Source organism: Podarcis muralis, chromosome 12, assembly GCF_964188315.1.
Source record: "Podarcis muralis chromosome 12, rPodMur119.hap1.1, whole genome shotgun sequence".
NCBI lineage: Eukaryota > Metazoa > Chordata > Lepidosauria > Squamata > Lacertidae > Podarcis > Podarcis muralis.
Window position 1 is genome coordinate 33,825,252 of NC_135666.1, and position 21,995 is coordinate 33,847,246.

General features: G+C 41.4%; 1 protein-coding gene and 1 long non-coding RNA gene across 5 annotated transcripts in view; one reads left to right on the forward strand and one right to left on the reverse strand.

Annotated features, from left to right (window-relative positions):
- SNX13 (sorting nexin 13) overlaps positions 1–17,243 on the reverse strand; it is a 64,667-nt gene extending 47,424 nt beyond the window's left edge. Inside the window, exon 1 of one of the 3 annotated variants that reach the window (XM_028750049.2) lies at positions 17,041–17,243. In XM_028750049.2, coding sequence (XP_028605882.1) covers positions 17,041–17,052 — 12 coding nt within the window. In that variant the 5' untranslated portion in view covers positions 17,053–17,243. The remainder of the gene's footprint in view (positions 1–17,040) is intronic. The other 2 variants (XM_028750046.2, XM_028750048.2) reach the window with 2 other exon arrangements.
- Positions 17,244–17,410: 167 nt separating this feature from the next.
- LOC144329320 (uncharacterized) overlaps positions 17,411–21,995 on the forward strand; it is a 42,141-nt gene continuing 37,556 nt past the window's right edge. For both annotated transcript variants that reach the window (XR_013394813.1, XR_013394812.1), the window contains exon 1: positions 17,411–17,517. This is a non-coding gene — a long non-coding RNA (uncharacterized LOC144329320). The remainder of the gene's footprint in view (positions 17,518–21,995) is intronic.

The following is a 21,995-nucleotide window of genomic DNA, read 5'->3' on the forward strand; positions in this document are numbered from 1 at the left end:
CATGACCACTAGCTGACGCCTCATAATTCTAGACTAGAAGCAGAAGAAATGGGTGGTCATAACAATGGCTTTTTCTGCAGACCACTTGGGAGAGTGGGGTATCTTTCATTCTTTACTAAAACACATAATCAAGTAAAATCAGTTGCTAAACCGCTAACTTCTTCAAGTTTATACATAAGATAATGGGAACTTAGCTGTGGCAATCAATCAGTTCCTCTTAATATTATAACAATATTTGCTATCATTACCTCTTAGCCTGCTGGGGACAGGGAGCAAGAGAACACTTCCTCCCTTTGACCAAAGATCCTGGAATAACATCTGGAGACAAAATGCACCTCATTTCCACAGTCCAAACTACAATATACACTTTATAAGTGCTCAACCTTCTCCATCTAGATTGCAAGCAACTCCAAAAACATATTTTAAAACCCCGTGTTTCATACTCATTCATATAGTAATTTGGAAACAGTACTAAAACAAAAAATCTTAATGAGGAACTAGCCAATTCAATTTTAAGATCTTATTCTTTGTTATAGGTTATCTTTGTTATCTTCCCTTTATCCAAAAAGAAAAGGCAACAAGTGAAGGAGTACTTTGGATCCATGTATGGTTTACCATTTAAATTGATTATTCCCAGAAGAAAGTAAAATCTGTTTATCAACAATAAATGGGAGATAGTACACTATAGGGAACTAAGGGATGTTTTGGGGAAATGCTAACACATTTTGTCCAAGGCTGGAAATGACAGATGGATCTTGAACAAGCTGGGACTCCAGCAAGAGTAAAATACTCAGAAAACAGGACATTTTACAATGTTGGTCTAGAACTGAACATAAAAAGAATAGCCCTGTTGGATCTGGCCAATGGTTCTTCCTAGTCCAGCATCCCTGTTCTCACAGTGGCCAACCAGATGCCCATAGGAGGCCTGCAAGCAGAACTTGAGCACAAAGGCACTCTCCCCACCTGCCATTTCCAAAAACTGCATTAAAAGTGATGTATGCCTCTCAGTAACATGTCACTTTGTTTTATGCCCTGCAGCTGCAGAAAAATAATTTTGTTTCCTGGTAGATTCTTCTCACCTTCCCACAGAGTATACTATGCAGGTATGACGTGGGCAGGTATGACGTGGGCTTTTTACTAGCTGGCTGAAGAAGGAACCAATGTTTTCTTAAACTTGTAGGCACAGAACACAAACATCTTATTCCCAAAACTATGGTAACAATGTTGACCATAGACTTTTGCACATAACCTGCATTCCAATTAAACTTTTTATCAGAAAAAGTTTCTATCTCATTCTCCTTCCATCTCAAGAATTATTGAAGTGCTTGTAAGTCATCGAGTCAAACATATCCAGATTAATGGTTTAAGGTGGCTTCTTACAACGTAGCATTCTTCGACACAGGAATGCTTCTAGAAAATTCCCACAGAAGCAGTTCATTTGGGGAAAAAAACTTTTGTTAGAACTGGACATCTCCATAGATCCACCTCCTCCCCAAAAGATTGAGAGATCCAGAATACTAGTCTTGCATTCTATTTTTAAATCTGTCTTTCACAGAAAACAGCATGGCTGATTAATTTTAACAACTTGCATGTTGGGTTGTACTCTTTCCTGCTGACATGGGGACAGTATCAGGAGATATTTAAAACATCTGAAGGTGCAAATATATATGACAAAACTGGTTGTGACATGTACAATGAGTTATATTTCTCAAGAGATGTGCTAAAAGTATGAACAACTTTTGAGCTTATAATAAACACAGACACTAAGGCACATGCCTTTATATTTCAAGGATCACCAGTACTGCACAAATGTATTTGACTCTTAAATAAAGCCCTGTAATAGAACTTTAATCCCTAGAGAATTCCCAAATAAGGCCAGTAGAGCTAGAGATAAATATTCATCTTTCTCTTTTCTTCCTCCTGTCCATAGCCAAGATAAGGAAAGACATTAAAAACCAAGGGCATGATTCAAACAAATGAAAGCACTTTTAATTCCCATTGATTTCAACATACAATCAATTGGCTTAAAATCTCCCACTGAATTACGGGAATTCAAATGTGTTTAATTTTTGGTTGCATTGAGTCCTATCTGCCAAGTTCACTGCATTTCTTCTATTAGACTGCTAACATACCGTTTTTATAACAACCTTAAAAAGAAATTCCACAATATTGCCATTTTCCTAGCATTAAACAGGTGCATCATTAAAAAGTACTTCATTATTCAGCTGTCTTCATAATCTTTCACTTCTCGAACTAAGAACTGGTGATTATGGGCTGGCAGGCAACAAGTTCATTGTTTATTATGACAATTGGAATTGCCTTGTTCTGTTCCTGTAAGAAACACATTGTTACAATGTAAACAGTTCAGGTCAAGGACTATTATGATCTATTAAAATAAGAGGAAGAAATAATAGTGGCTTTGAAATCTTTCACCTTTAAGGAACACTGAACACTGACAGCCAAATAAGCCATGAATGTCAGACAGATGCATTGCACGTGGCAGAGGATCCTATAGCATAATCAGCTTATTTAGAGTAGTGGCCATGCTTTCTCTGTAGCTTCACATGAATGTATTTTATTGCATACCCAGCACTCCTTCTGCAACTGTACTTCAGAAAAGCTTGTCTGTCATTATTATTCTCCCACTGAGGGACACCTGACAAGCCTTTAAGGAATCTTAAAACATAGATTGATTGAATGTGCGTGCGTGCACACGTAGGGGTAAATATATTACCACGGCAAATAGTTCATGTCATGCTGCTTCCAATACTGTATCATCCAAAGTGGCATCCACAAACAATCTCACTCACCAAGGGGGAAAGCCCCTGGTCTTCTTGCAAAGTCCTTCAGCAGTTCCCAAGTACAGTTTGAAGAACAGACTGAATAGCAGGATTTTCCACCTCTGTACACTTACCAGAGGGACTGAGAAAGGAAGAGTTTCCTCTCAATAAATGCAGCAGTTTGGAGAAGATAAGAAACATCAGGGAGAAAAAAGAAAGGGCAGTAGACAAATGGAGTTTGAAGGTGGGGAAGAGGATTATGCTGGACTGCCTTAAGGTGCCTCTTCTCATTCTATGAACAAGTAAACAAAACTATCTGGATCCAATAGAAATCCATGAATGGAAATTTGTTAGTACAATCCTACTTGTGAATTCCCCTCCACAGTGCATGCTGAGATATTTTAACTCAAAATCCTAATCAAAGTTTTACAGAATAACTCCTGCTGAACACAATGGATTTTCAAGAACTGTGTTTAGGACCAGGATGAAAAACAACACATCAGATTACAGTAGTATGATATAGTTCAGAGCAATGGGCATGGACGAGGAAGACCCCCATAGTTGTTTGTAAAAAGGATGGTAATGTATTTCATTGCTGAGTTGCTGAAAAAAATTACCATACACCAAGAACTAGCCTGTGAAATAGCGATGATTTATTCATTACTTATTATCATCTATTTTTACAACCATGTCTTGCTTTTAATTACTGGTTAACTTCATATGCTGTAATTATATAAAGGTCTTGTTTTATTTCTTTGAATTCAAACTTCCTTAACATAGTAATTACTTGATTTTAAAATTCTATGAAATTCTGATTAAGCATAGTGTTCAAATAAAAGCTGAATTTTCAGTTATTAGCTCAAATTATTTTTCCTTCAGGCTGAATTGCAGTATTGAATTTTCTGTTTGACATTTACATTAAAACAAAGATAAATAATTAAAAGAAAAATATTTTCAATTTTGGTGTGATGATTAGGGGTTCCACCAATTCTGCTCTTTGTGAAATAACAAGAGGACAATAGCATTTAGACTGACAATGTAGTCTGATGTATATTAATTAGGCTGCAATCATTGTATAAACAGGGATGTGGGTGGTGCTGTGGGTTAAACCACAGAGCCTAGGACTTGCCGATCAGAAGGTTGGCGGTTCGAATCTCCGTGACGGGGTGAGCTCCCGTTGCTCAGTCCCTGCTCCTGTCAACCTAGCAGTTCAATAGCACGTCAAGTGCAAGTAGATAAATAGGTACCGCTCTGGCGGGAAGGTAAACGGCGCTTCCGTGCACTGCTCTGGTTCGCCAGAAGCAGCCTAGTCATGCTGGCTACATGACCCAGAAGCCGTATGCCGGCTCCCTTGGCCAATAAAGCAAGATGAGCGCCGCAACCCCAGAGTCGGTCACGACTGGACCTAATGGTCAGGGGTCCCTTTACCTTTACATTGTATAAACACTTGACCTCAATAGGACTTACTTCTAGTAAACATGTGTTACGTTATTGGAAACAATACATGAAAGTGGTACCCTGGGTTAGGTTTTCAAAAGTACGAGATATTCTATAAAAATAAAAATAATGGCTTCATGAAGTCTAACATCTTCACTTCATGTTAACTATGTTTAAAAACGTTTCTTTGAATGCATAAATAATGTGTTTTAACTGTCTTGTTTAATGCTGACCAAGATGAGAACAGAAGAACTCCAACAGTATCAGTGAGTCAGTGACAAGAGAAAAAAACCAACACTGCCATAAGATGCAGCCCACCTGCTTTTTCCACCAACTGCTGCTGTTTCATCAGCAAACTGACATGAAGTGCAGCCAGACTGGGACTGATTAGAAGCTAAAACCAAACACCTTCCAGGTGGAGCTCACTAAAACTGATCTGGCTATGGGAGGCAACTTGTAGGCTGATCCTGTTGAGGAAACAGCAAAGGGAGTTAACCCTTTACGGAGTCATTTGAGGGATATCATGGGGACAGGGCACACCCCCTATTCTCCACAAGCTGGTGGATGGTTTACTAGAGTAGCTCATAGTGGGACTCAGAGAACTATAGAGGTCTTCATTCAATGATAGTGCAAGTGAACATACTTCAGTTCTTTCTGGTGAGTGGCAGGGTTGAACTTATGTGAGACATAAATTAGGACCCCAAATATTTTGTGAATATCTTGAGTTTTAAGATGAATTATAAACTGTAGTTGTGTACTATAGGCAGTGCTTTTTTTCTGGGGCGATGCAGACCCCTAAACATTTTGTGAATCTAAGTTTGGCCTCATTGAGGGACAGTATTTCAACATGAGTAGGAAAATGAGAGTACCCATAAACATTTTTTTAGAAAAAAAACCCACTGACTATAGGTATAGTATACTTTTGAAGGTTTAAATGTTTTTACTAGCTTAAAAGTTTATTACACTATTTAAAAGTTTATTACACTATTTATTATTTTGGTTATTGAAAGTGTTTTCTGCAACAATTACTATTGTTTTGCATATACAGTCATACCTCTGCTTACGTATCCCTTTGGATACATAAACTTCGGGTCGCGAACCCGGCAAACCCAGAAGTGTATACTTCTGGGTTTCACTGTGCGCATGCACAAAAGTGTTCTACACATGTGTGCAGAAGCGCTGAATTGCACTGCGTGTGTGCGCAGAAGGGTGCCTACAGTTATGAAGTTTTCGGGATGCAGCCGGGCCTCCGGAACAGATCCCGTTCGTAACCAGAGGTACCACTGTATTGATGCTGAGCACTTTAAGTACCTTGCTCATATGACACAATTTAATAATTCTATTTGCATTCACCAATGTGATTCACTGCATCATAGCTGTTTTGTTAATTGCATATTTAGTATTATGTGCCTACATGAGCTGAAAATGAGACTAGGGTGCCTTTACTGGTAGTGAATAGGAGGTATGTCACAGTATGGCATTGGGAAACTCTGGACAAATTAAGAAAAGGGATGACAGAAGTAGCTTCTGCTTCCATGGCCAGGCTGCCCCCCCCCCCCCCCATCATCTTTGTTTTGCATGTTTAGATGCCAGTTGAATATATTTTTGTTTATGCAGACTTTTACAAACTGAGGTTAGTTTGCTTTAATACAGCTGAAGATAGTGGTATGTTGTGTTTAATGGTTCTGAGTTTTGCTGATGTTACAGTATATTGGTTATTGCTAGGTTTTATTTAGGATACTTATTCCCCACCCCCTATTTTACTGTACATTGCCCTGGGCTCCCTTGGGAGGAAGGGCAATCTAGAAATGTAACAAATAATTCATCCCAATACAGTTGATGACAATTTCAGGTGGGGGTTCCATTCCCAGCCCCTGCGTGCCTTGCCCCTGTCCTAGTCACTCTCTGTATACATTATTTTGCATCTTACACTGAATTTTATCGGCCACTATGCTGCTTGTTTGCCCACTGGGCTCTTTGGAGCTGTTCAATCAGGTTGAGATATTACTGCACTGGGTGATTTTGTCAACCAGGTTTATTGATACCTGAACCCAAATGTCTTTTGAACATCTCCAGGTAGGACTATGAAAGTCACTGCTTCGCAGGGTAGACAACATTGAGCTAGATGGACCAGTAGTGAGACTTAGCATAAGGCAGCTTCCTATGTTCCTATGATTGCAGACTGACCTGGCATAAATTACCGAGACCTAAATTGATGAACTGCCCTACTGTGACCCAGCTGTATCTATCTGGCTATCTGGTATAACACCAGGCTAGACCAGAAGGGCGAGGAGAGGACCAATAAGAGTTGTTGGGCAAAAAACCCTTGTGGTCCCTTCCAACTCTATGATTTGATTCTCTCTCTCTCTAATATGATGAATTCCTCTCGGGGTGAATTCTTCTCCCGATAGAGATTAAGCATGCTCAGTGTTGACAGAATGCAGAATCTGTCCTGGGCTGCTCTGAGGAATTCCCCATCCCTGAAGGCAACCTTCCCAAGCTACTTCCCTGACTGTTGCGCCTGCTAGCTGCAACTGATAGGAGTTGAAGTCCAACAACATCTGGAGGACACCAGCTTGAGGAAGGCTGCTTCCTTTGGATTTTTTCCTACACATTTTACAGAATCACTGTGTTTTAATTGAGGGTGCTAGCTGTGGTGCTGCCACAATACTAACCTTTTCTCTTCCATAAGAAAACAAGAGAGAGAATAGGACGCAGTCAATAATCTGCAATATGCTTGCATTAGCAAATTAGGAATTAGGGTGGATATTTATAGGTGGCTGCACATTGTCAGGAAGAAAGCATTTTAAATCATATGCATACATAGTAAAGTACATATTAAAGCTCAATTCATAAATTCCACTTCCTGTGATCTGAGCAAGGGGAGACAATGAATTATAACACATGCAACATACCTCAAATTCAAGAACAGGGATTCAGCCAACTGTATCCCATAGTTACTTCCAAATCAAGGGTCATGGAAATTCTACATTCCAAGTCCAAAATACATCAAGCAAAGAGATTCAAGTTCCAAAACTAAATGTGTGCTTAAGATTCTAGGCTTAGACTACAAACCTGTGCATAGGTCCTACTTATTTGGCAGTACCACTGAACTCACCGACATCTACTTCTGAAAGCACATACTGTACTGCACTTTTAGCATGTCAGCTAAGCTCACCCTTGATGTCTGGGATAAAGGAGAGCTCAAGATTACAAAACCTTATATTGTTTCTATGTAGCTGCTTTTCAGTTATGATCTAATTCCACCTATGCCCACAACATAGAATTAATTAAACTTCAAACCTGTTGTCTTCCAAATAAAGACATCTGAGTCAACTAAATTTAAGCAATTAACATAAAGACATAAGTGAACAGTGCTATGTATAACAAAGCATTATATTGCTCCAAATGATACTGACCTTCATCTAAACACTACATTACCATTTATGTTGTCTATTATGGCATTTACCTTGTGACATCAACCTTCTATTATTTTAATGCTATACCATTAGATGAAATGGTGCTGTTGCTATCATGAACAAGTGAAACAGCAACATAAAGCTAATGTTGAAACAACTACTAGGCAAGTAAGAAATACAGGACCTCAAACTGGTAACTAGGTATTACACCCATGGGTGATTAGTGTTATCACGATGCTCTATTATTTAGAAATAATTTCAGCAATATAGGTTACTCTCTCTCATGATGTACCTGCAGTAATATACAAACAGGTTCAATATACAGTGGTACCTCAGGATGTGAACGGGATCCGTTCCGGAGCCCCATTCACATCCTGAATAGAACGTAAGATGCCACAGCGCGTCTGCGGGTCACGTTTTGCTGTTTCCACGCATGCGCGTGACGTCATTTTGACCATCTGCGCATGCGGCGAAACCCGGAAGTAACGTGCTCTGTTACTTCCGGGTCACCGCGAAGCGCAACCCGAAAATACTTATCCTGAAGCATATTTATCCCGAGGTATGACTGTATAAAGGTTTTTCCCCATTGCAACTACAAGCAAAGTTCATTAAGAAAGAGACAAGCAAAGGCAGATTGATCTCTGGATTATTTGTATTGCAGAGGCATGTTTTCTGGTTCCCAATTATTTAACAACTACAACACACACACAAACCCCTCAAAGTAATTGTCAATGAGACTGTTAGAATTTCCTGATCTGTGGTAACTCAGGTGTATATTTGTACTTATATATGCAACTTCCTCTAGTTCACAGTTCATTGAGTTTAGTACATAATTGGCCCCATCATCCAGCTGGGTCCCATTGGTGAACCTCAGCATTCCTGCAAAAAACAAAATAGATCTCACCACCCTGAAGTCTGCCCATGTCTGCATTAAACAAAAATAGAAGCTTGTGAAGATGAGACTTGTGCCTCATTATTTCAAGTTGACATAATATTTTAAACTACAAAAATAGAATCAGTCTATTAAAAGTTCTAGAATTACACTGAAAAGAGATTTAAAACTTAACAATTTATTATTATTATTATTATTATTATTATTATTATTATTATTATTAACAAGAACAATGACTTTAGAATATGGAAGGCATGTTGAGATGACTACCTACCAAAGTTGGGTGAGAAAAGCAACTAGAGCATTTGAATTAATAATGATGGAAGGAACAGGGAAGATGTACTGATAATCATATTGCTTTGTCCATCTCCTTTTAGTTTTTCACTGTTCTAAGATCCCCATTTAGCACTCTACACCAGCACTTGCTCCTTTATTAAAGGCAACATATTTCAAGCCATCTGCATCACTAATGAACATTTTATAAGGGTCAACCTTCCCATCTTAAAGTGCTTTGTTAAAAGCCAAACATTGATGTAAGCATTACAACAGACACATATAGAAGCACTAGCCTAGCAGCCATAGGAAGCCAGGAATTCCATGGAAGGCAAGTGTACAGAATTACCTGGTCATCTTGTGATCAGCTGTTTAAAAGTTCACTTGACCTGATAGCATTTAATAATGTATTGTGACTATTGAGGAAATACTGTTTTGAGAAGTTCTTTTCTCAGGATTAATGTACATTTTTGGTACATGTCAGACAGTGAGAAGGTTTCATGGAAGGACCCCATCCCTCCTCCAGCACCCCACTTTGTCTCTCCACCACCTGAAGAATGGAAGTCTACTCTTTTACGATCCAAAGCAGACTCACAGATCACTCATCCCTCCTCCGCTAGTCCACTTGTTATAAGGCTTTTTATTTGCCTGCTAAGAGGCTTAACCTCCTCAAGGGCCAGCATGGAAAAGCAAGCTGCTAATTTCTTAGCAAACCAGTAAGAAAAGGGACTGCAGTCTAGTAATTATTGCGAGCTTATTTACAAGGCTGCAGTATAGTACCTTTCAACAATGCACATGACATTACACATGATGATACTTTAAGACTATTAACAATGAACGTGACAATACTTCAAATCCAGTGGCAGCCTACACGAGAATAGTAAAATTATAAGTGGCTTATAACTAGCAACTAAGATTGATATCAAGAAGTTTTCACCACTTAATGTCCTGATTCTAAGTATCTGCATATTTGCCTGCAATACTGCATGTTTTGCAATTATATGCTTACTTGGCCATAGCAGCAGCTACACACACTCCTAATGACTTATTTCTCACCACTCAAGTTCCTGTGTCAAGCCATCAGTTTTACAAAGAAGGGCCAATGCCCCTGTGCTCAAAAGCCCAAGAGTAACCCATGCATTGTAAGATTAGATATTTTCAGCCAAGCATTTGCAGCAGCAGAAGTGTCAAGTCAGGAACTTTTTCTTCCTGGGTGTGGTAGTCATGGGTTATGCTGCTAGTGAGCAACTGCTACCAGAGTACAGGCAGCACCAGTGGCATAGTGTGCATGGAATTCTGTGTGCAACTGCAACCAGACATGACCAATGCAAGCTGGTGTCCACTGGGGTAGGTTGAACAGTGGGAAGGGCAGTTAACAGCAGGCAGAGCCAGGGCTAACAATAGGCAGGGCTGATGGTAGGTAAAGCACTGCAAGTTTGCACTTGTACATGTACTCCAAAGACTGCAAATCTAAATGAACACAATGGAGTTTCTTTTGAGTAAAATACATATGTTTGTGTTAGAAATCACATTATAATAAATAATTACATATAGTGCTACCATATCATTCCTATAGAGAAGTCAGAAAATATTACCTTCAGAAACGAATTGATTTTACCACACCAAGTCCAATCCAATGCATGTTTACTTGTGCCATCCAATAATGCTTATGGTTCCCATGCCACTACTCTCTCCACCATCTGCCCCCAAAAGTGGGTATCTGCAACTGGTTGATAGTTTTTCCAGTCCAAGGTGTCCAGGACTAGTTTCTTTAAGAGTGATTGCATCATCACAGGAACCACTGCCTTATGCAATGAAACATTCACCACGCTCTGAACCCAACCAGTCAACACCCGCTCCCCGCTAGATTTAATATGCCTTGAAGGTACATGGTCGGATGTGATAGCTGCCAGCCCCTTAGTCACATCTGCTGACTGCATGAACTGAAAATAATACCACAACATGCAGGAGGGACTTTGGTGTTTGTCTTTCTTTTTCTGGAGGGTTATGGGGGTATATACCCAGGCAGTAGTGATGCAGACTCCAAGCAAGTAGACATAACATGGGGAAAAGGTTAAAGAAGAGTGCCTCTGGCTCTGGGTTGCAAGAGTGGCAGAGTACTGTCCTCTTTGCCCTTATAGGCCAACCACTCAGTGGGCACTTGGAAGGGGGTTGCTAAATACCAAATGGCAAAGTTTTCTGTGTGCATGATCACATATTATCTCATATTGTATCCTCTGCTTGACGTAACAAACAGGATGACAATGTGGTCCTAATGCAAAGGCCTGGAGAGCAAATAACAAGGTGTCACCCAGCTTGTTTTCACAGTCAGCTCTTAAAATCTATAATAGAAGTATGACTCAGTTATGGTGTTTCACAATTGTGCTTGTCTATGCAGTTATAAATCACATAATGAGAAAGGCCTATAGTGTTTGAACTTTTCGCTTATACTTTATAAATATACTAGAATTTTCTTTAGTCTGCAAAATTGTAATTGCTTTATTTAAAATCAGTGTTAGACACAATTGTCTATCTCTGTGGATATATAAACATCAGAACTACTACTTAGATAAGTTCTTCAACAAAGGGGAAAATATGCTCTTCAAAAAATATTTGCACTAGGTAGGATAAAATAAAATAAAATCTACAGCTGATGGTCCAAAAATACTGAGAAACTCCCATATTCTGCATTAGGAAAAATGTGTTATTTAAATACATTGTGCCAGTTCAAATTTGCACAAGTTTAGATGGTAAGCATAAATTAATGCTTGGATGACTGGGAAATCAAGCATGGATGGCTGGGAAATCAATAACCATAAGCATAGAGCCAAGGCAGTGGTGGACCTCGGCATCTCAAATTTCAGCGGCGCCCTGTGAGATGCCAAAAGCCAGCCCTGCCCCCGCCCTCCTGTCTCTCACCTTTCATTGGAGTAAAAGTGGTGGTGACTATTCCAGCACCCCAGAACAGAAGCTCCATGCCTGATGCAATCACACCAGTCATGCTCCCCTGCAACTGCCTCTGGGCGAGGTACACTTGGAAGTAAGGAGGAAATTGTATCACCTGGAAACTATATAGTACCCTTTCTTTGACTATTACACACCCTGTCTAGAGCACTTCTAGCATCCAAACATCTATCCAAAAGACCGGATCCTGGTGTTGTGAAACCTAGTACATAGCAGTCCATAAAGCAGTCTGATCAGTTGACTGTGGGATCTGCTAAGCACTGTGACCATGGTTTTGTAAACTCCAACTATCAGCAAATTATCAGGGCTTGCAAAACTCCAAGCATGGGCCTTCACATATCCTCACTGTGCCTTTATCTACATATTTTTATTTCAGTGTCATTGTGGCATCAGTTGATTGCAGAAATAGTGAGGGAGGTAACAACACAGCCTGCTGGCAAAATCCAATTTCCTACCCATTATAGTAGGTGATACTTAATAAGTCAGTAGACATACTGAAGTCAACAGACTAACGTCAATGGAGCCATTCAGAGTATGACTAATATTGAATATAACCCAATAGCTTTAGTTATTTAAAACTAGCCATTTCTGACTTTTGTACTTTTTTACCAACGTTATTTTATGACTGATATAGGCAGGAATGTGTGCATGTAATTGCTTTGATTTATTCATCATAGTTTGTCCTACCCCAAGCAAGACTGCAAAGATGCAGTTTGCATATATAAATTCTAGTAGAGATAAAACAATCATTGTTATTGGTACCCATATCTATTAGCATGGTGTGAATGATAGCAATAGAATGATAGAACTATTCAGCTTTATCTAATAAAGTTATTTTAACAATTTATAGCTTATTTTCAAAAGTAGAGTCTGGCTCCCTTCAAGAAATGTAGACAGTCAGCAATTCTCCTATTCCCAGAAATAATATGTCCTAATTTTAGTTCTATTATGTCATTAATCTGAACATCAAAAATGTGTAGGCTGTGGACCATGTGATAAGCAGACTGATGTTTCTAAATGACTTGTGCTTTTGCTTCTTTCCACTTTTAAGCTCAGAAAATCTAGAAGAAGAAGAGGAGGAGGAGGAGGAGGAGGAGGAGAAGTAGTTTGGATTTGATATCCTGCTTTATCACTACCCTAAGGAGTCTCAAAGCGGCTAACATTCTCCTTTCCCTTCCACCCCCACAACAAACACTCTGTGAGGTGAGTGAGGCTGAGAGACTTCAAAGAAGTGTGACTAGCCCAAGGTCACCCAGAAGTGGAGTGCATGTGAAGGTGCGGAGACGCAAACCCGGTTCACCAGATTACGAGACTACCGCTCTTAACCACTACACCACACTAGCTCTCCAATCTAGACCAAATCATTATGCAGTTTGACAGTGATCTCTTCTGATGATGGTTTTCGTCAACCAAATCAGTCCCAGCCCATACTGCTGTATTAGCAATAATCTGGTGGACCTGGAAAACTAGAGGACCAAAATTATAATAACATGATTAATGGCCAGCCCATAATACAGATGTGAATGCCCACATCTCATAGATAACATCTGATTCAAAAGAGCAAACTACAGCAAGAGAGCAGTGAGCTCCAAGATCCTTATTGTTGTTGTTCAGTTGTTTAGTCGTGTCCAGCTCTTCATGACCCCATGGATCAGAGCACACCAGGCACTCCTGTCTTCCACTGCCTCCTGCAGTTTGGTCAAACTCATGTTAGTAGCTTCGAGAACACTGTCCAACCAACTTGTCCTCTGTCATCTCCTTCTCCTTGTGCCCTCAATCTTTCCTTACACTCCACATAAGGATCCCACAGCTATACAAATTCTGGAGCTGACAATCAATGGGAACAAGTTTTTTGGTGGTGGGAGGAGAAAACCAGAGCAGGTGAAAGATGTCCACCCTCTCCTGCCCCGGCTGCAGTGAGCTGGCAAAGGCATAGGAAACGGTTGTAACTCCACCATGGAATCTTCACGAACACATGCATTGCTTTGCAATCCTCCCCTCCCACTATAGACCCTGCTACAAATATTAGCAAAACAAATGCCTAGTAGACAAATATCAATCTTGTATTTGAGAATGATGAATATTTGTGTTTCATTAATCAAAACTGACTAGAAGTTGTGAACTTTGCCAATGTGGATAGCATACAACTTGTAAGTTAGAGTGGTGAGTTCAGGGGGGGAAACTTTGTAACTATAAGAAATGTTGGTACTGGTGAACCTCTTTTCCTGGAAATTTGCTGAGTGTGTTTATTTGTTTAATTTTAAGTTGCACAGGCTTCCATTGCAGGCATTTCAGGTACAAGATATTCCATGCAAGGTAGAACTAGGCAATCTATTTGGTTCTCTCCAATGTTATGAACTTTTTAAAAAATGGCAGGGAGGGGAAAATTTCTATTAAAAAGCATGGGGGGATTAGTACTAAAATATCAGCAAGTAAACCTAGGACTGATTGAATAAGTTCAGTCAAACATGCACAACTACTATCCAATGAAAGCACCAGTAAAACTGTGTTACAATACTTATTAAACAAGTATTGATACTCAGAAGCTATTTTAGGACTGTAGTCCTACACATTAGGAACTAAGCCTCAATGAACAGAGCAGGACACACTTTCAAACAAACATGTATCGGGCAGTGCCGTAAGCAATTTAAAGATGACATATGTGTAATACTTCATGCTCGCACCTTTCTGATTTTCCCCAAGCTAGATCTTTTAATCAAAATGAGTTGCAAGGCTGAAACAGAGGTTGGGTGCCAGTGCTGCTTTTAAGTTCCTTTCATTTTACATAGATAGCAGTATTAGTCAAGTGCTCACTGTGCAAGGCATCTCCGTCTCCAGCTCTTATGCTGATAGAAATCCACTAGCACCACCCTGCACCTTTCATTCTGGAATGTACATATCTGAACAAAATGAAAGAGACAGATCAAAATAGAAAGTTCCTGTCCGACACGTACCAAAAATGTACATAAATCCTGAGAAAAGAACTTCTCAAAACAGTATTTCTTCAGGTCAAGTGAACTTTTAAACAGCTGATCACAAGATGAACAGGAAATGTAAATAAAAACCGTATTTTACTGCATAGTTAACAAGTATGCATCTGCCTCACAATGATTAGGTGCAGCCTTAGGCGAATCATTATATATTAGCCTCAGCCAATATGCAATGTGGAAATAATAAGAGTGAATTTCCATACAGGGCTATTGTAAGCATTATCAAGGCATATATGTGAAGCACTTTAGAGAGCTCAAAGCACTACATAAATACTATCTGTTACTATCTGCTAATAATTTTTTTCTACACCTCCTCAGAGAATAATCCATCTCCACTGTCAGAGGCATTATGCCTCTGAATACCAGTTGCTGGGAACTGCAATGACTACTGTTGCTCTCATGTCCTGTTTGCTGGCTTCTCACAGGCATCTGGCTGCTAATGTGAGAACAGGATGCAGGACAAGATTGGGCCACTGACCTGATTCAGCAGTTTCTTCTTATGTTATCATTTCTGTTGGTGAAAAAACATGCAAGCTTCCAAATTACATGGAAATGTCTAGTGCCGGCAGCAGTAACCATGTTATTTGGTTGTCACGTATAGTTACCAAATTCATATACTGTACATAGTCCTCAGATTCATACATTACAGTTTGAAATGACATGAAAGCAGCAGCAAGGTATCTTATTAATCATTTCTTTTGCAGAATTTAATGACAAGAGCGCATCAATTGCTTTGCAACCAGGAACCCCAGTTGCACTTATCAATTAAAAGAATTTAGGGGAGCAGGGTTGAGAAAACCCACTGCCCTGGACTCCACAAAGCTCGCCCCACTTAGGAATAGGCAATACTAATGGTCTCAGAGTATGAAGGAGCTTCATATGTTCAGTATGGTCCAAGCCAATACCTTTAGGGTCACGGCACTGGAGAGCGACTTGAGTTATCACAAGGTATTCAATGTATTATTCAACAATACCTTTTACCCATTAACCACCAGCAGCTGGACCACTTAAGTATCCAGAAAAATACAACAGCAAAGAATTAGCAGCCTCGAGCACTTCTGTGTAACTTAAAAGCTTGCTGACACTTTTGCGGAAAACATAACAAGGTGGCAATCCTATGCACGCCTACCTGGGAATAGTCCCACTGAACACAATGGGGCTTACTTCTGAGTCACTATATGGTACATAGGTCTGCAGTAAAAGAGTGTTTGCTTCTTAACCTGGAAGAACACAGCTAGCACACTTTATACCAAAAGCATAACACTAGCATTCAATCAAGTTGCTGCTGCTATTATTTACTTAGTACAGGAAGTCATTTTTATTCCTCCCCCCCCCCCCCAATAAAAAGTCTCAAAGCAGCTTGACAAAAATAAAAACAAATAAAATCCAGACAACATTTAAAAACACAGAGAGGACAAAACACATGAAATGCTTTTCCGGCAACACATTTGTAAGGGCCCCAAGTCCTACCCACTCCACCAAAAGATGAGCAGCAACACAGGAGGCAACACTCACAAACCACAATTCTAATTACAGCACCCTAAAAAGTTTAAGCCATTGAGGCTGGCTGAGTCTAAGCAGCAGGCAGTCCTGAGAAAACAAGACTTGAGTTCCTGTCCCATCACACACACCCCAAACCACCCTCAAAAAAATAAAATAATTCGGGGTTGATCTTTTACACTGAGAAAGTTCCGTAACATTACCACCGCCAAGAACAATACTATCAACAACTCGCTTCGCTTTCCCTTTACGAGATATGCTGCAGGGTCACATGAGTGAAACTGAGGGAGATAAGGAAAGTGCCGAGCTGGTGGCCGCCTCTCTCTCGGCTCGGGGTAATAAAGCTGCCCCGGTGCTCGTCAGTTAACCCGGGGGGGGGGGGGGGAGGGAGACCCCGAGAAGGGATGGAGAAGGAAATCCAGGTGCGGACCTGCATCCGGAGGCCAACGCCTCCCGAAGGAGGCCTACCGGGAGCAGCCGGGCATTCAGCTTCATCACACCGACGTCCTTATGAAACGACCCAAAGCCACCCTCGGCCGGCTTGCTGAGGGGCGGCAGCAGCACCCACAGGGGCCCGCGGGGGTAAAAAACAACAACTATCCAGGGACCCAACGGCCCTCGCCGCCGTGGAAACGGGCCCCGAGGAGTCTCTCGCGGGCGGCTGGCCGCTGTCACGGAGGCAGGACCTCTCGGAGCGCCGCGGAGGGCGAGCGGCCTGCAGCCTCCGGGCCCCTTTTTCTTCTCCTCCGCCGCTGCCCGGTCCGTCTCGCCTGCGGCTCTCTTACCTCAGCTAACATCCTTGCTCGCGGTGGGAGCCTCCGGCTCTAGCCCCGCCGCATGGTGTTGCAGCTCGCAACGTCTGCCCGGGGCCGCCGCCGCAGGGGGAACGGCGCCAGCCGGCTGCCACCCTCCTCAGCGGTGCCTCCGTAGCGCCAAGCCCACAGCAGCCGACGCCGCCTCCGCAGGTCGCTCAGGAGAGGCGGCCATCTTGAGGAGGCTGCGCGAGACGCCGCCGACGCTGCTGCTGCCGCTGGTGCTCTCGCCGGCGCGGCCGCCCATTGGGGCGGCGAGACACTGCTGGGCAGGCCTCTCTCTGGCCCGGCCGCCTTGCCGCCTCCCTCCTCCGCCCACAACCGCTTCCCTTCACGCAGCCACGGGCTGAGGGCGGGCTCGCTGCCTCGCTTTCGACTCGCCCCCCAAGCAACGCGGGTCTGGAGCGGCGGAACGTGAGGAAAGGGGCACGGAGCGGGACAGGCGAGTCAGTATGTGGCGCGCTGTGAGAGACTTGAGGAGAGCTGGGCTCACGTTCACACAAGCTTGCTGAGGTCGTTGTGAGGAGTTCCTTGGAATTTGGACTGGTGGCAAAAAGTCAGTCATGATTGGAGGCGGGAGAGAGAAATGGCTCTGGGACAAGTTGAAGGCACATGCCTCCTTTGGACGCGCTTTCTATGGAGTATGGCCCACTGTGTGAATGCAAGTGGGGGCCAGCTTCTGCTTAGGAACCTGCTGCCCGTCCGAATTCCAAAGGAATCTGTTCCTTTCTTAATAATAATAATAATAATTTTTTATAATAATTTTTATTTATATCCCACCCTCCCCGGCCAAAACCGGGCTCGCAGTGGCTCACATCAAATGTATAACACATTAACATAAAATCAGACAATTAAAATACATATGATCAGAAGGGCCTTTTTCTCACACCCTTTTCAGCACTTGCTTATGGGTGTCGTCTTCTTTGAGGATCACTCGTAGCCAAGTAAGATTGTATTCCATGAACATGATCTTAACAGTGAGTCCGTAAGTGACTGTGGAGGCCAATTCTGGATCCACACATCCTTCCACAGTGGGGACGTAGGTTTCCAGGTGGGAGTTGATCACGGTGAGGGTTTGCCAAGCGTGCCTTCCTCTTAGCACGTTTCTCCCTTTCGTCCTGAGTTTGAGCGTCTTCAAAGCCCACAACACCTTTCGTAAAGGTTGTTCTCCAACTGGCGCGCTCACAGCCCAGTGTTTCCCAGTTGTCGGTGTTTATACTACATTTTTTTACATTTGCCTTGAGAGAATCTATGAACCTCTCTTGTTGACCACCAGCATTACACTTTCCATTCTTAAGTTGGGAATAGAGTAGTTGCTTAGGAAGACAATACTCAGGCATCCGCACAACATGACCAGCCCAACGAAGTTGATGTTGAAGAATCATTGCTTTGACACTGGTGATCTTTGCTTCTTCCAATACACAGGGTGTCATCTAGTGTTGGTTTAAAAACACAACCCTGGCTATGTATGGAAAGGGAATGAATGAACACCTGACTGTAGCCTTGTTGATTTGGTGTGGGGTAGGGATGTCAGAGTAGAGTATGAGAGATTTTGGACCAGAATATCAAGCAAGGTTCATGATGAGTCCAGAAGCCATCGGCTGGGCAGCGTTAAGATATGATAATGCACAAGGCCAGAGTAGCAGGCAAACAGTGACTGCTGTTCATTGCTGCTCACTTGCTTTTGTTTTGTTTTGTACGGCATTTTGGTAAAAAGAGTTGAGGGGAGCGGAGTAGAGAGAGAAGCAGGCCGGAGCACTCTAGGTTAGGGAAATGATGATAAGTGGTCCAATTAGCAGTGGAAGCAAGAAGCTAATGTGGATAACAGATGCAATGATCAGACAAAGCAGTAGACACATCTGGAATAACTTGGAAACAAGACGAATGAACAGGCAGATAATAGGATGATGGTGTTTAGAGAGGACTTTCAGTGATTGTGCATTGAATGATGAAGTGTGAGATGGCTTGACCGCAGCTGGAGTAAAGATGCAACATTTCCAGATATGTTGAAGTTGTCAGGAAAATATGTCTCTCCCACACCACTTATTGTGATGGGGTGAGAGTTTGTGAGAAAATTGAGATATATTCAACAAGTACTATCTGTGACAAAGTGCTGCAGTGTGGAGTGGTCCCATTCAGGGCTCCCTATCAGCTAGCCATGCCCTTTCCAGGGTACTCCATTCCATCTCACTACCCCAAAGTTCACCACCATCCTTTCCCCCCGAAATGTGCTCAATTATCATGTAGCTGTTTTGGGTTTAATAACTTTTGCACACGAAGCAGGGTGCTTTTTCACTGAGCTAGCCCCCCTTTAGGTGTACATAAGTTTGATTACTTACATAAAATAACATGCGGATTTGTAGATGGTGTGACATATAGGCATGTATGCACTTGCCTCTTTGCAGAAATCATGCAGTTCTGACATGGTGCTCTTAAAATAGTAACAAAACTAGAGTGGGTAAAGCACAGTATTCAAGATACTTCATTTCAGATATTGCATTACAATCTGACTTCCATCTTCCAACTGCCACCACAAATTAATATGGCAACTGAAAGTATATTCTAACTTCAGAGAACTATAGAGGGAAAAATCATTCCAATATCTCAATTTTCAAGGGATGTATTACATTGTGATGAGGGAAAAGAAGATCAAATATGAATGTGATGTCCTGAAGATGAATGCCAACTTTCATTCCAGTATTTGAAAGGTTGCATTATGATACCTGTCAGAACAGAAATCTAAGGTGACTGAAAAAGGGGAGAAGTAGAACTGATATTCAGAGCTGAAATGCTGAACTGTCCTTAAATGTATGTACAAAATCTGATTCTGGTATATCAGTTTTCAAGAGAGTTATTGAACTGCAAACAAGCAGAATACCAAACAGACAAGTTAAAGGCTTTGTATTGTTTGTGCAACAAAGTTTCTGAATTAAAGCAAAACAGGATTTTGAACATCAATGGTGGTCATGTTTAACAACAAATCCTTTGAGTGATACATTTGTTGTGTGCAACATGTTCTGTGGAAGAATCAAGAAAAGAATGTGAGGAATCCTTTTGCCTTATCAACAAGGTGACCACTTATTAGGGATGGGGAAGAAATTTGATTTAATTTACATTTTAATGTGAACCTAACCTAAACTGTACTTCTCAAAAAAGTATACAAACTGAAACACAGCCATCCTTCAGAAATCGTTTTTCTTATAATTTCCCATGCAATTCTCCAACCATAAAATGCATATAAAAGGTGTATTTGTGTAATGTGTTCATAAAAGAAGCATACATTAGTAAAAATAGCACCGAACAATGAATTCTGTTGGGTAAAATCCTTGGGGAAACTTTATTTATTGGGCAAACTTGCAAACAAATATATAAAAATCATGAGCTGCATTGTAGATTGGAAAGGTGAGAAACTGAAATTGATTTGTCCATCCCCACCATGTGTGCTGTGCCACAGAAAAGAGAGGAAATGCATGACTAAAAAGAGAACACAGATTACCATAAAATTTGCATGTGCTAATATGTATAAATGCAAATGTATAAGTAATTACTAAAATTTAAAATGCAAATACCATAGTAGGGAATGCTGCTGTTCAAGAGCTAAACCACTGGTGGGCAATTTCAAGGCCCTTGCTCTCCCTTCCTATGGTTCTTTATTTTTAATCAGGCCTTGGATAGGACAGCTGGTCTCTGTGAAGTGGAATACATGGCCACCATATTCCTCAGTTGCCATGTTTGCACTTGGTGATAGCCACTTGGGCTCTTATTTCTAACCTTGCACTTACATTGCTAAGAAAGCTTCCTGGCTGAGTAGTCCATTAATCCACCCGGTGCACCAGGTGGAGGAAGCAGTGTTCCTATAAAACTGTGAGGTCTAGCAAAATGTCCTCAAGGATAAATAGTGTTGTACATCGTTTCTGAAACAGCACCTGCCGTTTCTGATGCATCAGCATTTGCCTAATCCACAGATCTTGGTATTTTCGTTCTCTTCCGTTCTTTCCTTCTCTTATTTTCTGCTCACCTTCCTCCCTCTCTACCCTGTATCGCCTCTTTGCGTATTAAATGTGTCGCCTCTTTGCAGCTTAAAATGTATTCCTTCATCATCAGGCTATTTCTGTAATCTCTCTTGAGAGTTTCAGAATTGCCATGGTTGTGGCTGTTTGTTTCTGCTGTATTGTTCTCTTCATTCACACCTGGGTTAAAATATTAGATGTTAAGCCAAAACAGTTACCCAAGAAACAAGAAGCTCCTTTAAGACATTAGCACTGATTTTTTTATTTTTTATTAGAGAATGTAAGGCCACACAAGCAAGCAATGAAGCGATGTTTTATGGGCAGCATTCTTTCCACCAAATTGAGCATGAATATCTGCATTCCTACACATCCAAAGTGACACTTGTTTGTCTTGGTGAAATTACGTTTACCCTGCTTGTCTGTCACAAGCTCAGAGCAGACATCCAAGGTGTCTTCAGTTTTCAGATAAAGCCAAGGTTTTACTGCTACCAGAGGAGACACAGAACAGGGTTTGAATAGACAATTATGGAAGGGGAGTCCTTGAAGTTGGGGACTGCAGCCCTCCTGATGTTGCTGAATACCAACTCCCATCAGACCCAGCCAGTGGCCAATGGTCAGCGCAGTGGGAGTTGTAGTCCAGCAACATCTGGAGTCCACAGGTCTCCCAACCCTTTTTTAAAGTATTCTGTCCTCAGACCACTTAGGGCTTTAAAAGCTAGCCCCCCAAAACGAATTGGTAACCAGTGACATTGAAACAAAACTGGTGCTGACGTATTTGATTCAAAACATTCCATAATGTGTTTTCATTGTCACTAATTGTCTTCTGCCAATTATTCTCAGCTGTTCACACTATTAGTGGAATGGAAGCAACATCAAAGGAGCATTACTAAAACTATGTTGACACGCCATTCTGAACCA